Here is a 20,062-nt window from a genome sequence, read left to right on the forward strand (position 1 = left end):
ACTTGATTAATTTTTTTTAAAAAAAATTCATTGATAAATATCACTGTTTTTAGCTTGAATCATGAAATCAATAATCACAGTTTACTAATCAAAATGCAATTCGGATAAAATAAAAATAACAATCGAACCACAATTTAATAAGGATTTTCTTCTTTTTTACTTTTCTTGTACTACCGTAATTTACATGAATGAACCAGAACCAAAATCAAAACAAAATAATAAGGAAAATTTTAAGAATTCATAAAAATTTCAGCTCTTAATGCACATTATTGTATAGGATTACACAATCCTGTGTTTACGTTAAATTAAGGGGATAGACAGTATCAAAGACAATCCTTGCAAAAGTGTGCCGAACTTCCTGCAGGCTTCCTAAAGCTAACATCTCGTAATTTATCTCGCTACCTTGTTTTGGGACGAATCCCTTCTCTGCACCATGTCTTACACAATCGAACATCCTACACACTTTTAAATATAGGGGCAACGGAATGAACACCTGCACATTAGAGACAACAACGGAAATATGAAGATAGCAAATTGTAGTAAAATACAAGTCTCTCACATCGCTAGGGTCACGCTTTCTAGCACAATCGGAAATAAAAATAAAATAAAACTGAGACCAAACTTTTCAATTAGATATTGGCTACAAGTCAGTTATTCACCACTTCCAACATAAAAGCATTCTGGTTAGAAAAGAGAGAAAAGTGCTTACTAGATCTGAATGCGGGGCTTGCGGATACTTTGCCATAGCTTGCGAGACACAATACTCATCAGTCATCATACTTAGTACCCGTTTAACAGACACTGCAAAATCCTTAACCTCATCATTCAATGACTCTGAATCCTTATCCCCAGGCTCTGACAATTCATGGAATCTAATATCATGTGGCTTAGTGATCCTCCTTGCGATGTTTAGTGCTTCTGACATATCTCCACCATTGTGTACAGCAAGACAAAATATAGCAACCACCAAAGGATCCCTTGGTCGGTCAGACAATGCTTTATGAAATGCTAATATCCCAAGCCTGAAAGTGTGAGCCTCATATGAGTCTTACTTGGATGGTCCAACATGCAAGCTTCCAATATATTTTTCCATGTAGTTTGATCTCTTTGCATTCAGTAGGCTATATCATAATATATGCAGAAAAAAGGCCAAAGATATATTGAAACTTGAAATTAATCGGATAAATTTAGACTGACTTCAACTGGTGAATGAATCAGGAAACGGAAGAAATTCATCAAATAATGAATTTCACGTGATAATGTTTTAAAATGCTAGAGAAACAATGAAGAGAACAACAATCCAGCGTGATAAAATTAATAACTGAAACCTGAACTTGCATTTTATGACAAAATTCTATATACAGGAAAATTTCATGAAATCTAAAATGTGCACTTGTGTGTGTTACTTTATTTATCTTCTTACTTATCTATTACATAGACTTTTAAATAAATTAAAAAAAAAGACATGACAAGTATAATTAAAATTAAAACATATAATTGATAGATGTAGAATTCTTAGTCTGACAAATTACCCGTGAAAAAGATGGAATTAAGGGCTGGACCTACTGAACTGAAGACATATCTAGTTTCTAGATCATCCTCAACAGGCACCAATAATTGCTTCAACATTTCTCACAAGTTCACTAAAAGAGAGTTTGTGAAATGCATCATCAGCAAAGCCACATGTTTTTCTTAACCGAGAAACCACAAATACATCGCATGCAAAAAAGCAATGTGAAGCTGCCTTAATGGAATTATATCGTTAATGATTGTCATTTTGAAAAGAGCTAGTGACGGTCTTCTGGCATTATGTAGCATACAATTAACAATTTAACATCATTATTAAATTATGACAAACTTACCATAAGCTGCTGTGGCATGGCCTGTCAGGTGCAAGAAGCTTATCCAGGTTTGAAAGCAGAGACTGCAGACGGAACCACACACTTCAAATCACTTGCTAATTAAACTAGCCAATCAGATAACCTGATATTACTTAAACTAAAGAAACAGTGGTTATAAATGCAGAATGATTATTATGACTGGCAGCAAAATAATAAATCAACTTCAATAATCAAATACTATAATGAGCATTTTCAGATCTGCCCACTGCATCTGACACATTCATGTCCAATGGAAAATATATGGACAAATAAGAAACATAGCTGTGAAGAGGATAACCATCTTGTTAAATAAAATATATTTGCAGACATCAATGATGGGTTAGCATACATTTTAGAACATTGTTAGGACTACTATAATGAACTAAAACAGGTCCAACTTTTTAATTGTCTTTCCCAATACTAAAAAGATCAATGAGCTATTCATGCTTTGGCAGACACTTGGTCTCCTATACAACTCATTAATACTTGATCTAACAGGTATGTTAAAATGTTTCTAAATCTCTTGATGAGCACAAAATGAGAATGCATTATATTACCAAAAGCATATTTGTTCCCTTGTCACGTCTCCTAAAACCATGATGAACAAAATACGCTGCCTGCATGATGAATCAATGTTAGACCTGCAAGACAATTGTCAAATGAAACTTAAAATATCAAATGGAAACCTGAATGGGCAGAAGTACTTCAAGAAGTCCAAATTTCCATAATAATCTCAAAGAAGCTTCAGCAGAGCCATATGCTAGCATGTAGTTCATTTCCATCAAAAGCCTTCCCTATAAATTTTTTGTGCTAGAGTTAAGTTAGCCAAGGACAAAAAATGTAAATTGAATGTATGCAGAACTCTAGAAGAGTAAGAATGAGCTGCTAGAATACCTTATCAAGTCTCAAAATTGAGCAAGCAAAATTTTTAAGAAAATGAGCTGTTTCTCTTGAAAAGCGGAATCCTAAACGGGCAGCAATTCTTACTGCACGTAGAATGCGAGCTGCAAAGAAAATGGAATCATATATAACTTTTTGAGGTAAATACAAGTGTTAACCATGAGCATGTGTGTTAGCAGGCTCTTGCTTATATACAAACGGTTTACTCAATGAAAGAAGAAAGGGATGCAAGACAGCCAGGTCAGCAAGATCAATGACAGTTGAGATGCTACTGCCATGAACTTAGTGCTGAAACAATCATGTTACTGCTACTGGTTAGTTACTGCCATGTTCTCCATGTTTTAATCGTTAGTCATGATGTTAATTGTGGTGTTAGCACCTTAGCGGTGTCTTTCAGTAATTAGACCATGTTCTCCATGTTTTAATTGTTAGCCATGATGTAAATAGTGGTGTCTTTCAGTTATTTGAATTCCACAGCTGTAGGAGGGTGATCCTCCATGTTTATTTCCATTCCCCATTTGTAAGAGAATTTCTCCATTATGTATTTAAATTCAGCAGATCAATAAAGGAGACATGAACAAAATTTTCCAATTAGTGGCTGAGTACTCAACTTAAGAGATTCTTAAGTTCTCTCTGATGAGCTTATATTTATTTCACCATAGGTAGAAATGAGAAAATTCTCAACCCACCTTCCTCCACAGAATCCACCTCCACCCCAAAGGCCCATAACCAGATCCATTGCATGGGACTCTCTCAATTTGTTATCAAAACCAATATGGTAAATGATCTAATAGTTTGTGCAGAGTGTAAATATAAATTGCGAGGTAAATATAAGTGTTAACCATAAGCATGTGCAATCAAAACCAATATGGTAATCGATCTAATGATTTGTGCAGCATGTAAATGGGGAAATTAACCAAAATACATTAAAAAGCTCACCACAGTCATCCTGGAAAGAAGCACTGGCAGGGACCACAGTTTTCACCTTTGTCCGCAAAAAGATGATGTTAGGGCAATATACATTGTGACAAATCCAAAATAATTACAAACCAATAAAGCTAGAGATACATGCACACTTTAGCCTTTTTAATATCTTCCAGCCCTCCAATGTAATCATACACTATTTTTGCATATGGATCAAACAACAGCCTACATGAAATGAAAAGCATGATCAGAAATACTACACACACAAAATATATATATATATAGAAACAACTGAAGCTGCAAATATCAGAAACATTGAATTTTCACTTACTGACCCATTAATGGTGAAGTCCCTTTGCAGACAATTCCTCCAACGAATATAATCCTTCTCATCGCAGTCAATGGGACTTTGAACATCATAGCTCACATTCCCATTGAACTTTCGTCCAGTGGTGCTAAAACTTGAAACCTGTAATTATAGTGAATACTAAATAATCAAACGAAAGTCTACTGTAATTTGAACATGATACAATAGCCATTACCAAAATATTGGTTTAAGAAATTTCTCAATGAGCTATCATCGACAATCTCAAAGATTTTTAAAAAAAAAGAAGATAATGTCTGCATGTTTTTTTTGGATGGCATGTCCCCCCTTTTTTGGGGGGGGCGGGGAGGTGGGGGGAAGGGGGGCCTACCTCCACTATAGTAGTTCCGATATGTACATGACATATAGGGAACCGTTTGCCAACTATCTCGCATCGCGAAAATGCCCTCACTACCTGCAAAAAGATAACTAGGTATGTGAATGGATCGAGTAGTAAGTTTTACTCTGCAGTTGTACAGTTGTACTTTAAGGTCTGTAACCAACATTACTCTCTCCCTTTTTCCATTGACTGGGAAACAAAGTAAATCCTAGGGTAACAAGACAAAAATAATCAGGGAACTTCAAAATAATGATTTTGAAACAAAGTATCTACAATGAACAAAAAAGAGATGAATAAAAAACAAATAAGTATATATTCAGCTCTGAAATAAGACTAGTCCCATGAACAACAACAGTGATCAGGCGGGACAGCACCACTCCCAAATGACTAAATCTACTTCTGTCTTATAAAGTCTCCTTGCAAAGCATCATAATAGACTAGAAATTTTAAAATGAGAACTACCCTAAGGTCCTAGGCATTACCAGTAATTGCTAGTTCATCCCCAGATTCTTACAATTACATCAGTTAATTCGTAAGTTCCTATTCCACCTAAGAAATGGTCTGTCCATCTATTTTTCTCACATTTAGCTGTTAGCCATGAATGAAAATACTCAGATACCCTCACCATCAATATACTCAAGTCTTCTCTTTCCTTGTCCCTTTCACCTCCTCGAATCCTCCTAAACCCAACTCACCAAAACCCAATGCTTTCTGTGAACACACCAAAAACCTCCCCACCAAACTTCCAACCACAGCAGCCAACATCCTCCCTCTTCAACCCACCCAATCCCTAACCACAAAGCGAACCCAGTTTGTTGTCCTCTCTCTCTCTCTCTCTCTCTCTCTCTCTCTCTCTCTCTTTCTCTCTCTCTCTAGTCTTCATCTCGACAAAATGGATGAACAGACCATTTTAGAGTCAAAATAGAACTTTAAGAATTAACTACTGTAATTGTTAAATCCAAGGATCAACTTGCGAATAATGCAATACCTAGAGATCTCAGAATAATTCAATTTTAAATGTCTTAAGTTGTCTACCTTATTCATAACACACCATTCAACAGTTCTCAGCCCAATTCCAGGTCTTCAGACTGTCATCTGCACTTAAAAATGATAAATAAATCCAAATATAAACAATATATCATATTTCCCATATTTAACATTTATAAATGCATAGCAGCTCTAGTACTTTTTTTTTCCCTGTTTCCATTTAATGGTATCCTTATCATTTTCCTACCAAAATTATTGATTTGGTCATTAATGCAACTAACTAAGCCAGACAAGGCAGACATTTTTCCTTCAAGAAAGAAATGAACTTTTGCTAAACATATGAACTATGAATTCCTTAAAGTTCAAGTCCAAAATATAGACAAACACCGATGTCAAATTCCACATCGGTTGTGAAAAGGGGTAAAGTGCCCCTTATATGAGCCATAAGCAATCCTCTCCTTTGAACTAGCTTTTGGGTGAGTTAGGCCTTACCCAAATTTAACATGGTATTAGAGCCTCCCCATCCGATGTTGGACCTCCCATAAATATGTCACGCACACATCGGTTGTGAAAAGGGGTAACTTATATGAGCCATAGGCAATCCTCGGAGTTAGTTTTTAGGGTGAGTTAGGCTTGTTCCAAATTTAACAACCAACATGTCGAAAACTGAGAAACTAGGAGGGAGAAAAAACTCCGCACTCTTAATTTCACAAAAAAATATCCATTGCATTATCTAACATAATAGTTAGGGGTGGCCACAAGCCCAAATTCATGCAGGATCTAGTATAAGATTCAGGGGACCAGGAAAAAGACTTGACGGCTGGGTCCCCTCATTCCAATTCTGGTTCGATTTTGGCTTGAATCCAGACAGACCAATTCTGATCTTTCCAGTTCAAGGCCAATTTTCCTCAATTCATTGTTGACCAATTTCAATTTCAATTCAGGATTTCAGACCAACGATGGCTGGATCTAATAGTAATTATATGTTGTAAAAGATATGCAGCGAAATCAAAGAGTTGAAACCTGAAAGAAATACATATTGCCTTAAGAGTAGTAATTCACCTCTTTAAGTTCAGCCGATGTTATTATGTCGAAATCCTTTGGTATTCTCTTTAAGATAAGATCCCGGACACAACCTCCAACAAGGTAAACCTCATATCCTACAGCATAAAAGATAAAGAATTGGTTAAAGCAAACAACACTAAAGATTTGATAAGAAATCAATTTTTCATAAAACTAAAGGAACCAGATTTATTGTCAAATTATAAGCCACAAAAGGCTAGGAATCTTCGAATAAATTATGGTAAACAAAAACCCAGCTACAAAGTTAGTACCTCTTTGCTTAAGCCCATTAAGGACCTTTTTCGTAGGTTTTGCTATCATGGAAGTACTAATTCCAAGTTCCTTGGAATTCAATTTCTTCCACTCCGGTACCTTATGATCCTTTTTCCCCACTCGTTCTCCTTCAGAATTAAAAAAAAAAAAAAAAAACAGAATCAACATTAACAGAGCGAACCTAAGTTAGCACTTATCAGTATCGCAAGAAAGAAGCACCTAAACTGTGTCTCTTTTCATCGATGATACGGTCTGGCTCATCTAGCGTCTCAATTGCTGCAACAGCGCCAAATCGAGGCTGAGAAAAAAGAGAATAATTCGTTAAAATGAAGAAATTTAGTCTGCACCTAATTGAGACTGCATAGACAGATATTGAAATACCTTGCGAATGCAGTGAAAGAGAGGGAGGCGAAGAGAGAAATGCGGTCTGCAAGCGAATCCGTTTAGACCTGAAATCGTCATGAATAACTTAGCAGGATGATTCGCCTCTCACCATGTGATGAAATGCTTAAACCCTTGTTGTTGACGGATAAGTTGAAGAATCAGGTCTCAGGGTTTTAGAACCTCAAGTGATAAAATCTGATGAAAGTAGTATCTGGATGCTGCACCGTGCTCCGACATGTAAAGAGATCGGCCCATGGACTTGGACATTATCTGCAGACGGGGCCTTTTGGGCGTTGTTCTGTTGGGCCGAAGTTTCCAGTAAGATTACTATTTTCTAATATCATGTTTGGCAAGTTGGAAAGTGCGCGGGAAAATAAGAGATAATAAAAGGTATTTTTTTTAGAAAAAATGGATGAAAAATAGGTAATAAGACCGCAATTCATTCTACGTCTGAAAATGAGAAGAATTACTACTTAAAAGGAAAAGGTCTTCGGATAGAGAAAAACCGAACAAAGAGAGAAAAAAGGTGAATGGGCGAGCGGTGGTAGTTTTATCATGGGATGGGAGACTTTTGTCTTCAGATCTCCTCTCTGCCTATCTGTTCTGCTATATTCTTAGCACTTTGGTATTTTATTGTGAAATTAGATATTTATTTTTGTTTGTATTTCAGGTGTTTATTTGTTTAGTTTTAAATTTTGGTGGGTAAAGCTTAATACTCTCGGCTAACTCTATCACATCATCTCTTTTGAGTGGTAATCCTCCCGTTAGAAATTCAACTTTCTTGTTATTTTTGGGCTGTTGGTTAATGGTAAGGAGTTAGTCAGGTTTTGAATCTCAATTTATCTTAATTTTTTACTATTTAATTATGTTATTTTTTATATAAATTTGAATTTATCTTTTTATAATTTATCGTCTGGATTGTCATTTATATATTGATATTAGTTGTGTAATTTGCATTTTGACTGCGCTTTTTTTTTTTTTTTTTCATTCCCTTTTGCAACTTACTGCCTAGATCAGTGCTTCCATGTTGATTTTGGATGTATGAGATGTGCATGTTGTTTTTCTCCCATTGATCTCTTATTTCTAGTGAATTGATGGTGAATCGACATCATTCTGTAATTCTGTGTTTTAGAGAGATTTTTTAGATTAGATCGGATTTAATTAATTAAAGGGATTATTTGTTGAATTTATAATTGTAGACTTATATTTATTATCCTTTGGCCCAATAAGCCTTTTAATGCAATTTTCAGAAGATATACTACTAAATAATTTATTTTTAAAAAATAATAATTAAGTAATTTTACATAATATTCATTAAATAATTTAATATTATTTTTTATTGTATTCAAATACAATCACTTAGTTTGAAATTAAAATTTTCATAATAATTTAATTTAATTGTGATAATTTTTTTAAATAAAAAATAATTTCATTTTAAAATAATTAAAATTTTTATATAATTTTATATTGAATTTATTATTTTTTTCCAAATGAATCATATCAAATAAATAAAATATAAATGGTGGTGGGCTTAATATGAAACCCACAAACTTTGGGCTTCAGAGTCCATCATGATAAACAAATATAGATTTTTTTTTTGTTTATAATTTTCTTTATCTGTTTGCATTTCTTTAATATTTGAGATATTTTCAAAAAAATTAATTAATAAAAATATTTTATTGATTAAAAAATTAATATGACTTTCTCATATCAAAAGAATAAATTATTTTATGTATTTTAAATTTTTTATTAGTATCTATACAATAATTATATTAATAGATTTTCTTTCAAAATTGCAATAAAAAAAGTGAAAACAATTTATTTTTTTTGGAAAAAAATTTTAAAAAATTTACACATAAATTGTTTTTGAATATTTATATTTTATTTTTTAAATATGAGTGTTATTAGAATTTTAATCATTTATTATATCACAAGATAAATAACCGCAATGAACTAGCTACTGGCCCAATGTGAATCATATGTATGGAAGTGATTTGATTTAGAATTAATTTATGAAAAAAAACTCATTTTGCATTCAAATCATTGGTAGTTTTAGATCCAGTACAAGAGAAACTAATGCTGGGAATTTATGGAAACCATTTAATTCTTTTTTTTTTTTTTTTTAAAAAAAACTAATTTGACTATAGAAATAATTGTTTTAACCCGTTTTTCATTCATATATAATAAAAAATTTCATGTGATTTATTGCTTTATTATTTAGTTGATAATGTAAAAAGCTAAGGAAGTTCTCTTTTTCAGGTGTGAATATTTTGGTAATTATATATTGAAACAAACGTATAGAAACATCACATAATTATTGTTGATAAGTTAGCGAGAATAGCCTCTACTTGTGCTCCTAGTCTGATCGTGTTACAGACCACTTCATGATGATTTACTGTTTTGGCTAGATCGTGATTCAATGGGAGGCGGTGTGTGCCTCGCTTGGGATTGGCTTGAGCTCTGAGCTCTTTTTAACAAAAATAATACTAATCAAATCAACTAAATATTATTTGACGTGATCTTGAAAGGGGCCCAGTTCATTGATGGAAAATTAGATCAGAGTTCCTTCAATAACGCGTATTGAGATAATGAAAATTACAAGTTTAAACTACCAGGACCAACTTGCAAAATCTTTAGTTCACGTCAAACCAAATTGATAAATGAAAACACATACCTAAAGATATCATGATATTGTTAATTATAATTGCTCATCTAGCCTTTCCAAGCTGTTAGCTGTCATCCTTTAAGGAAACTTAAGCAGGCTTGTTCTGGTCTTCCCTTGCTATTTTCAGAAATTGACAAGTAAACCTTTGATCTGTCCCTTCAGCTTGAAATTGATTTCCTGAAAGAACCCCAGCGCAACTTCGTGGTAGAGCCGTAACCAAGTGAAAAAAGCCTCCCCCCAGTAGTTACATATAAATCTGGGAAGGCAAAGATCATATTGGATTCGCTTACTTATCTTAATTAGAGTTGACAGATTGTTTCCATCTAAAAATTGCAGCAAATTAACTCTTTTTAGAGAGAGCACTTACTGTAGAACAATCGAGACAGCACTTGAATAACAGACAACATACTTTAACCACATCTATGCTGGGGTCGTAAGCCGTACATGTTGAGATATGGCCGGCTCGATTCATATATGCGTACAAAGATTGCAGACAGGTTGGAAGGATAATGACATAATATTTTCCGATCAAATGATCAAAATGCAATGCTTGGAGTTAATTAATATATCATAATCACCCATTTGTCTCCACATCACGAAATTGTTTGATAATGCAGGTTATGATCGATCTTCCAATACACAACCTTTTCGACTGGTTTCTGAAATCAAAAGCAAGCTGGCATGCAATCACTTGCTCAATTTAGAGATATATGGAGGCCAAGGGCTTATCTACTGGTATAGTAGATGTCTGTCAAGTGTCTATCCATCAAGAAAACCAACATATATATTTTCCATTTTAGACAATTTTCTTGAAGAATCTGCTCACAAGCTTTTCAACTAAAGATTGGAAAGTTAAAACAGCTAACTTGCAAGACCCACCATGTCATTTATTATTATTAACTTAACTTGCCGCGTACATTTTTTACTGTGCGCCCTCAAATTTCTTTGTACGCATTGTGAAACAGTGCGTAACTTGTAAGCTTCTGCCCTAGTTCCTAACCATTTTAGCTACGACTACACTTCAGGCATGGGCCACGAGTACGTACTCTCGGTTTAAAAGATTACAGTGCCGTTTAAATTGCTTCGATACGTGTGAACGTGGAAGCCTCATAAATTAAGAGAGAAGAATTTCACAATTTGCATATTGAATGTATAAATTCAATAATCCTGGTGCTTCCCCCCTACCAACCTCCTGATGATCAGGGACAATTCAAAAGGTTGATCCAGCAGTAAGCATATCCGCCAGGGGGACCGAACTAACACATATCACTTAAGATGTTCAATATTTGATCAGGGTCCTCTTGTTATCGAGGCTGATTGTGGTGGAAACAAATCAAACAAATTAAGAATGATATTGAAAACGTGAAAAAAAATGAAAAGATTTCATATATGTGGACAGAAACTACCAAAAGGGCCTACAAACATAGTTGACACTATATGTCGGTAAATTACAAAGCACCACGGGACAGATGAATTTTTGAAATATTAACCAGTACTAGTGATGTGATTTATGAAAATTAAATAATACATCAATTTATCTGGTTTGAATTTTCAACTATGAAGAAACACGTTTATGGCATATATATGCTAAAAGATGAATTTTTCTATTTTAATAAATGGATTTTTATATTTTAAAATTAACAGCTTGCACAATGAAGGGGGGCCGTTTAATTTGAATGGTTGTTTTCACAGTAGAGAATGGACCCTGAACTCAAACTAAAAGATACACTAATCCATCAGTCTCCTCTTTACCTTTATCTGCATTAAGTTCAGAGTTCCGATTGGTGAATCACAGTCCATCACTCGCATTGGAGAAGATTGCTCGTCCTCCTCGTGACTCTCTGATCACAAAACCCTCAATGTATACGTGTCGCATTGACGTGGGAGGGGAGTTGTGTGGGGGACGTGGTCTTTTCAGGAAATGACCTTTCTATGCTGGAATCTAACCTGCAGGCATTTAAGTTTGAGGTTGCATGCTCTGTCTATTAGAGTTAACGTCAACTTTATTTACCTGCGTTGTGCGTACATGTACATTCACTGGACATGTTTTTTTTTTCTTTTTAGGTTTGGCTTTAATTTATGGTGAACTGAATTTAAGTACGAAAATTTGTTTTCCCTGTTGAATGGTAAAAGATGGAAGAACATTTTATGAACTTATGTCCGCATTTGCATGGCTTCTTGTTTGTTACTCTATTGATGCTTTCTTGAGCTTAACCTGCTGAGATGCTCAAATATTAATTAATTTATTTTTATATTCATTTTTTTCCACACTAATCAACTTAATTTCTAAGCCTAATAAATATGTAATCTTGATCCGGTGGTTTATATAAACATATTAGAAAACTGATAAGTTGATTAAATGTAGCATAAAATATTTTTAAAATATAAAGAAAAAAATTTTAATAAAATTAAATGGAACCTTAATTATTTAAATAGAATAAATAAGTCCAGTGCTGGTGGGTATGTGTGATTAATTTGAGCGCCTTGTGCAGTGAATATGTAAAATTAATGAATGGACCCCATTAAGCACTGGGAAACCACGCATGATCTAGTACAATTTCCGCATTCATGCATGCTTCATTTCATCACTACACATCTATTTACTTGGACGTATGTGCTAGGGAACCCTAACCTATAGGGATTACAACTTTCAACAGTTGGAAAGTTTACCTGTATTATATTCGATTAATCAAAGCATATATCTAATATGTTAAAATTATAGTAGATTAATATATATTTTTTATTTATCTATTTTTCTTTTTTTTTTTAAATTTTTATTTTTAAATTCAAAATGAGATTCGAATCTTTTTTATAACAGGAGTCTATTTGGTTTAACAGTCGAAAATAATTAATAATTAATAGGTAATAACCGATAGCAGATTATGATCGATAACTAATAATCGATATTAGTTGATATAATAACCGGTACTATTTTTTCTTTTTGAAAATAAAATGGCAAAACTAAATAACCTTTCTAGTTGAGATCTGTGATAGTACCAGCACTAACTTGAGCATCTAAGTCCTCCGCCTGTCAAACCATTTAACCATGTAGTATTATTATTATCAAAATTGAGTACATCATACAAAAATGAAGAGGATATAATCCCATGAAAAACCAGACATTGAACAAGCTGCTCTAGCTACAGTATGAGTGATTTGGTTCATTGATCTTTTAACAAAAGAGAAATAAATTCCATCTAGCTCATGAATAAGAGTAATACGATCCTAAATAAGCATTGAAAAATAATATTTATTATCTTGTTTTGATCTTAAAGCTTGAATCATAGCAAGACAATAAGATTCTACACAAATAGGAAAAAAAAATAATGCCTTTAACCAACTTAAAGCCTCCCGAAAACATAAGTCTCACTTAAAGTTGGATCATTAACACCTAATTAGACAATCAATTTTCCAGCACAACACAAGCTACTGCTGTTTTGCACAATCATACCAAAACCAAAGTTGCCATTAGGTTGAACTGAAACATCTACATTGCATTTATAATGATCCATTACAGGAGCCTTCCATAAAACTTCACTCACTTCACCACGATGTTGTTTGTCCATTTGGTTTGCCACCTGCCACTCATTCAAGGCATAACAAGCTCTAGATAATATAAAATGAGTATCATTCATCTTTTGATTTCATACTGCATCATTTCTATTCATCCATAAATTCCATGAAATTATAATGACTTTCTCCTTCTCCTTTGATCGACATTACTGTAATATAAAAATCAACCATTGAGAAATGGTTTGAATTGGATTCCATCCAACCAAAAATAAAAGCCATACCTGTTTAGCAGTAGAACAATTGTGGAGAAGATGAATTTCAAATTCTGATTCTTGATAACAAAATATACAGATTTCATCAACATCAACATGACACCTTCTAAAATTTACTTTACATAGAAGGACCTGTCATAAAATTCACCAAATTAATATCTAAACCTTTCTTGAAACCTGCACTTTCCATATTTTTTCCCAAGGAAATGTTTGATCAAGTATCTGTAACTCAAAATATTTCGTTGCTAGCTTGTATCCCTCCTTGACTGAATACTGCCAATTTCGATTAGATTTTCAATACCACTCATCCCTTCTTGCAACACGTGAAAGTGGTATCTGTAAAGTACATGAAACATCTCTTGCATTAAAATGATTTTGAATGAGCTATACATTCCATCCATTGTTGACTAGCAAATCTGAAACTTTAACAAGTTACTCAGAATTTTCAGGTTCTGTTTATATATACGGCATTTGGGAATCTAATAACTAGAGATCTTTCCAAATATTAATATCTATGCCATCTCCAATTCTTCTTATACAGCCCTCCATTAAAATATGTATTGACTCTAAATAGCTATCCATATTTGACTTGGGTTATGGCCAAGTTCAGCTTGAAAAAAGGATGTATCACGAAAATATCTTGACTTTAAAACTTGTGAAGTCAAAGTATTTAGTTGTTGTAAAATTCGTCATCCTTGTTCGCAATAACAGATGACATACCAATAACAATAATAATATTAACATTAGGAGTAATATTATCTGTAATCAAAATAAATGCGCTTTGAGATTCAGAAATGACTAAGGGTAATACCTATTTTAACCGATTAGCAATAACTTTACACATAACCCAATCAATTACGTTGCTAAGGAAAATCAGTCTTAAATCCTGAACTCTCTCTGGTGTGACTTTTTTTGGAATTAGAACAACATTCATTTTATTACTTTCAGGAAGGCTTCCATTTTCATTCAAACAATCCAGGCATTCTATAACAATTGCATCCCTCACAATATTCCAATATGATTAAAAGAATCTCATATTTAAGCCATCCGATCCAGGTGATTTATTCGGATGCATAGAAAATAAGGCGTCTTTAACTTCTTCCCTTGTATACGATTCAAGCAGAAAATCATTCTGATCCTCATAAACTAAAATTTTATCCATATACTCTTGTGAAGAAGTAAATAGATTTTTATAAAAATCTATTATCAAATCTGAAGAGAGAGAAGGAGAAGCATGCCTTTTTCCTTTTATTCAAGATGTAATGAGTTTTTACAAGAGTAAGAGAGAAAAGAAACCTAGCTTTAGAGGAGCTTATATACTCCTCACGTGGAGCGTAACATGTGCTCAGACTATAAAAAAGACAATTATGCCCATGAGACAGCAAAGAATAAAAATAAAATAATATAGCAACTAAACTATGATTATCTTGCATTCTCTACACGCCCTCTGCAAGTTGGAACTGGGATGGAGACCAGGGGCAACTTGGAACAAAGGTGGTGATGCTGATCAGAAGATAAAGGCTTGGTGAGCAGGTCTGCAAGTTGAGCAGTGGTGGAAACATGCGAAGGGTGAATGAAGCCCCGCTGAAGCTGCTCACGGACAATGTGGCAATCAATCGAAATGTGTTTTGTACGTTCGTGAAACACCGGGTTAGCAGCGATATGCAAGGCAACCTGATTGTCACAATGGAGAGGGATGGGCAGCTGAGTAGGTACCTGCAAGTCTTGAAGAATATAAGAAATCCATAATAATTCACAAACAGTACTGGCCATAGCACGATATTCCGCCTCAGCGGATGATTTTGAGACAGTGGGTTGTTTCTTGGTTTTCCAAGAAACCAATGAGGAGCCAAAAAAAATGCAGAATCCAGTGAGAGATTTGCGCGAAAAGGGGCAGGAGGCCCAATCAGAGTCACAGTAAGCTGTGAGAGGCATGGTGGCAGTAACAGGAAAGCATAGCCCTTGATGTATAGTGCCTTTCAAGTAGTGAAGGACATGCATGGCAGCCTCCCAATGAGGCTTGCGGGGTTGATGCATGAACTGGCTCAGATGCTGGACAGCATAACTGAGGTCAGGCCGTGTAAGATTAACATATAGCAACCTCCCAATTAGGCGTCTGTAAACATGGGGTTCAGGGAGAATATCTCCTGTGTCCAGAGAGAGATGCAGGCCTTTAGGCAAGGGAAAGGAGGCTGGTTTGCATGAGTGCATACCAGCATCCCTCAAAATATCAGAAATATACTTGGTTTGGCTTAAAAGAGTAGCAGTAGATGATCTGGCCACTTCTAGGCCAAGAAAGTATTTTAGAAACCCCAAGTCTTTAATGGTGAACTTGGAATGTAAAGCATTTTTAACCTCAGTCATAGCAACAGTAGAGGTACCAGTAAGAAGAATGTCATCCACATATATTAACAAGGCCAAAAAATAGTCAGTAGTGCATTTAACAAACAGACAATAGTCATGGGTAGATTGGGTGAAACCTAGTGTCTGCAGAAAACTTGTAAACTCAAGATTCCATTGCCGAGAAGCCTGTTTAAGTCCATATAAAGACTTCTGGAGGAGGCAGACTTGCCCGGGCAGAGCCTTATCATATCCCTGTGGTGGAAGCATATAGACTTCCTCATCTAAGGTGCCATGCAAGAAAGCATTGTTTATGTCAAGTTGAAACACAGGCCATTGTTTATGAGTAGCAAGGGCTATGAGAATACGAACTGTAGCCAATTTGGCAACAGGAGAAAACCGGTCTTTATAGTCGAGACCTTCAATTTGATTGTAACCCTTGGCGACCAACCGTGCTTTGAATCTATCAATGTCACCATTTGGTTTACATTTGACCTTATAGACCCATTTACAACCTATGGCTTTCTTGCCTTTAGGAAGGGTTGTAAGGGTCCAGGTGTTATTCTGTTCGAGGGCATGCAATTCAAGTTGCATTGCATTAACCCAATCTGTATTTTGGGATGCCTGAATGTAGGTGGTAGGTTCTAGAATGCGAGAAATGTTCAGGACATATGTTTGATATGAAGGTGAAAGGTGAATGGTGGAAATGGGAGGATGGACAGTGGTGATTGCCGAGGCAACAAAGTCATCCAGCCACGATGGTGGTTTAATGACTCTGGAAGACCTTCGGAGGCCAGAGAGATCAGGAGAAGGCTGAGAAGGTGAGGATATAGATGTGACAGGCTCTGAATCAGGTATGGGAATAGGCAGCATCACAGGGGGTTGCGGAGATTGTGTGCTAAAGGGAAAAATGTGTTCATAGAACACAACATCACGACTAACAAAGATAGTACCAGTAGCTAGATCATAGAGTTTGTAAGCTTTGTGATTACTGGCAAAACCAATAAAGGCTGCCTTAATGGACTTGGTACCAAATTTGTCTTTGTGAGTGTTTGTTTTGGTGGCAAAACAAAGGCATTCAAATTTTTTCAGATGGAAATAATCAGGGGCTTTCCCATAGAGACGCTCATAAGGGCTCTGCCACCCAAATTGGGCCATAGGAAGTCTGTTTATTAGATAGGTGGCAGTAAGGACACATTCGGACCAAAAGGTGGACATGAGAGTGTATTTTGATAGCTCTAGCCATGTCTAAAAGATGTCTGTGCTTTCTCTCAACCACTCCATTTTGTTGAGGAGTGTGAGGACAAGATATTTGATGGATTATGCCCTTTTGATTTAACAGTCTAGAGCATTCATTACTAAGAAATTCACATCTGTTATCTGTCCTTATTGTCTTGACAGAGGTATTGAAGTGAGTTTGCACCATATTCAGAAATGTAGATAAGATATGAACAGTTTGACTTTTAAGGTGCATTAAGAAGGTCCAGGTGGCCCTGGTATTGTCATCAACTAAAGTGAGAAAGTATTTTGCTCCTGTGACACTTTCTATGTTATAAGGGCCCCAAATATCTATGTGGAGGAGATCAAAGGGGTCCTTAGCAACAGTGGTACTAAGGGAAAAGGGTAACCTGGCCTGCTTGGCTTGGGGACAGGTTTGGCACTGTAAAGGAGTAGCCTTAGTATGTTTAAGCACATCAATATGTTTGAGTTTCCCAAAGGATGCATGCCCTAGTCTATCATGCCAATCAACAATATTACTAGCAGACATACAAGATTCAGTTCTAAAAGTGTGGCTTTCTTTATTTATTGAATGTGTAGAAAGCATGGTATTTACAAAGGAATGTAATCCAGACATAGTATTCAGAATAGCAACTAATTGTTTATCAATTTCAATGGGCATAAAACTCATATGATTCAATCTGTATAATCCTGCTTCTTCTTTGCCCACAGCAATCACTTTCTTAGTCATTTGGTCCTGAATAATACAAGTAGGAAGAAAAAAACAGCTTAGCTTACAATCTTTGATTAATTTGCTAACAGAAAGAAGATTATAATTGAACTTTGGAACAAATAAGACATTTTTCAGGTGCATACAATCTGAAAGTGTGATAGAACCAGTGTAGCAAACTTTCATAGTATTGCCATCAGGTAAGTAGACTAAAACTTGCTTATTTAATAGCTCTAACTCATTAAAGAATGATTGATTCGAAGACATGTGGTCAGTGGCACCAGTGTCAAGAATCCAATTATAATGCTTATGAATAAATGCACAAGTCATAGACTTAGAGTTAGAGGTACCTGCAAAGATAACTGGATCTGAGTCTGAATGATATTCATTGTTGTAGTCAAATTGATGAGTATTTGCTGTGAGCACAGCCTTTTCTTTCATCAGTTTGCTTACCTCCTGTTGTAAGGAGTTCATCATGATATTGAGGTCATTTATCTGAGTAGATGTGTTAGGCATGTCAAGAGGTGTGTCCCTTTTATGTGGGGTGCCCTCAACAGCTGCCACAACCTTTCGTTCATGTCCTATGGTTCTATTTGCTTTAGAGGACTGTCCATTATTCTTAATTTTCGTTTTAAACCACTCAGGGTATCCTATCAACTTGAAACAGCCCTCTCTGACATGTCCATCCATGTCACAGTAGGAGCAATGCCCCCTTTTTTGGCCAGGTCCCCTTTGTTTTCCTTGATATTGTTTATATGTCCTATTCATCAAGGCTAGAGGTTCAGTGTTCCCATTAATGTTTCCCAGAATATCCTTCTGAGACTCAAATTTCAGTACCATAGAATAGGCTTTATTTACAGAGGGCAGAGGATCCATCCCCAGGATCTGATCTCTTATTGTTCCGTAGGCATCACTCAAGCCCATAAGAAATTGCATTAGCCTATTTCTATTGTTAATTTCATCAATTGCCTTTGATGCTCCACAGGTGCAAGGAGGAAGGGTCTCCATTGATCCCAATTCATCCCAAAACCCTTTCAATTTAGTGAAATAGACAGATGCAGAGGCATTGTCTTGAGATATCAAGGATATTTTCCTTCGCAACTCATAGATCATGGTTCCATTACACTCACCGAATCTTTCGGTAATTTCAAGCCAGAGATCCCTAGCTGAGGCTGTGTAAATGAAGCCATCGACTAACTCTCTGGATATAGAATTTAAAATCCAGGATGTGACCATGAAGTCACATCGCTTCCATTGTTCATACGAATCAGATCCTTTATCAGGTATTGTAACGGTGCCTTCTATAAATTCGAGTTTCTGTTTGGCTCCTAAGGCTATCCTAATGGCTCTACACCAAGACCTAAAATTTGTCCCTATCAGAGGAGCAGATACTAAAACCATACCTGGATGGTCCGAAGACTGGAGAGTCAGAGGATCTCCAAGATTCTGAGTTCCGATCTGGATTTTGTCCTTCGCCTCCGTGATTTTGCTTTCTTTACTGGTATTCCCTCGTTCTGCCATGATCGACAAGATTTGTCCGTTTTAGCCACAGATCGTGGTGTAAGCTTGTAGATCTGACTGAGTTGAGGCCGTCTTGAAGGAAAGCGGAATGATTAACGAGATCTGCTTGTCATGCAAGCCAGATTTGGTGTAGGACCAGTGATGGCGTTCACCTGGCGTATAAGCCGGCTCTTTTCGGTAAACGTTGTTTTAAAAGAGAAATGGCAGAGGATGAACGGAAGAGACAGGGAAAGGTGCAAACCCTAACCTGCTCTGATACCATGAAGAGAGAGAAGGAGAAGCATGCTTTTTTCCTTTTATTCAAGATGTAATGAGTTTTTACAAGAGTAAGAGAGAAAAGAAACCTAGCTTTAGAGGAGCTTATATACTCCTCACGTGGAGCGTAACATGTGCTCAGACTATAAAAAAGATAATTATACCCATGAGACAGCAAAGAATAAAAATAAAATAATATAGCAACTAAACTATGATTATCTTGCATTCTCTACAAAATCTGGTAATCTTGAATCCAAAAAAGTCATGAGGAAGACTGATTAAAGTATTTGATAAATTATATCTAACCGTTATTGATATATTAGCTTATTATATAAATAAAATAAATATAAAAGTATTAAATTATTATAAAACATATAATAATAAAAAATAATTTTTAATTAATAAATTGTAAGAGGTATTAAGATTTAAATAAA

The 20,062-nt window shown here is 35.3% G+C and overlaps 1 protein-coding gene across 2 annotated transcripts; it reads right to left on the reverse strand.

The window, feature by feature from the left end:
* Positions 1-133: 133 nt before the first annotated feature.
* On the reverse strand, positions 134-7,319 carry LOC110599950 (poly(A) polymerase I). Of its 2 annotated transcripts, XM_021736594.2 has the most exons (14): positions 7,112-7,312; positions 6,950-7,028; positions 6,730-6,858; positions 6,458-6,555; positions 4,400-4,483; positions 4,040-4,173; positions 3,857-3,929; positions 3,720-3,765; positions 2,775-2,884; positions 2,567-2,674; positions 2,438-2,497; positions 1,863-1,924; positions 710-1,022; positions 134-493 (listed from the first exon to the last, which is right to left on the reverse strand). In XM_021736594.2, the coding sequence occupies exons 1-14, from the start codon at positions 7,190-7,192 to the stop codon at positions 296-298; spliced, it is 1,575 nt and encodes a 524-aa protein (XP_021592286.1). In that variant the 5' UTR covers positions 7,193-7,312; the 3' UTR covers positions 134-295. The 2 variants fall into 2 exon arrangements, with proteins under 2 accessions (XP_021592286.1, XP_021592287.1); XM_021736595.2 differs by lacking the exons at positions 134-493; positions 710-1,022 and adding an exon at positions 1,034-1,121 and having other exon boundaries at positions 7,112-7,319.
* Positions 7,320-20,062: the final 12,743 nt, after the last annotated feature.

This window comes from Manihot esculenta, chromosome 14, assembly GCF_001659605.2.
Source record: "Manihot esculenta cultivar AM560-2 chromosome 14, M.esculenta_v8, whole genome shotgun sequence".
NCBI classification, from domain to species: domain Eukaryota; kingdom Viridiplantae; phylum Streptophyta; class Magnoliopsida; order Malpighiales; family Euphorbiaceae; genus Manihot; species Manihot esculenta.

Excerpts from the sequence above, each read along its gene's own strand:
- LOC110599950 (XM_021736594.2), bottom strand. The coding sequence starts at position 7,192 with ATGACGATTTCAGGTCTAAACGGATTCGCTTGCAGACCGCATTTCTCT. Across the intron at positions 4,484-6,457 it reads CATCGGCTGAACTTAAAGAG|GTAGTGAGGGCATTTTCGCG; the intron begins GTGAATTACTAC and ends ATCTTTTTGCAG. Across the intron at positions 3,930-4,039 it reads AGGGACTTCACCATTAATGG|GCTGTTGTTTGATCCATATG; the intron begins GTCAGTAAGTGA and ends CATTTCATGTAG.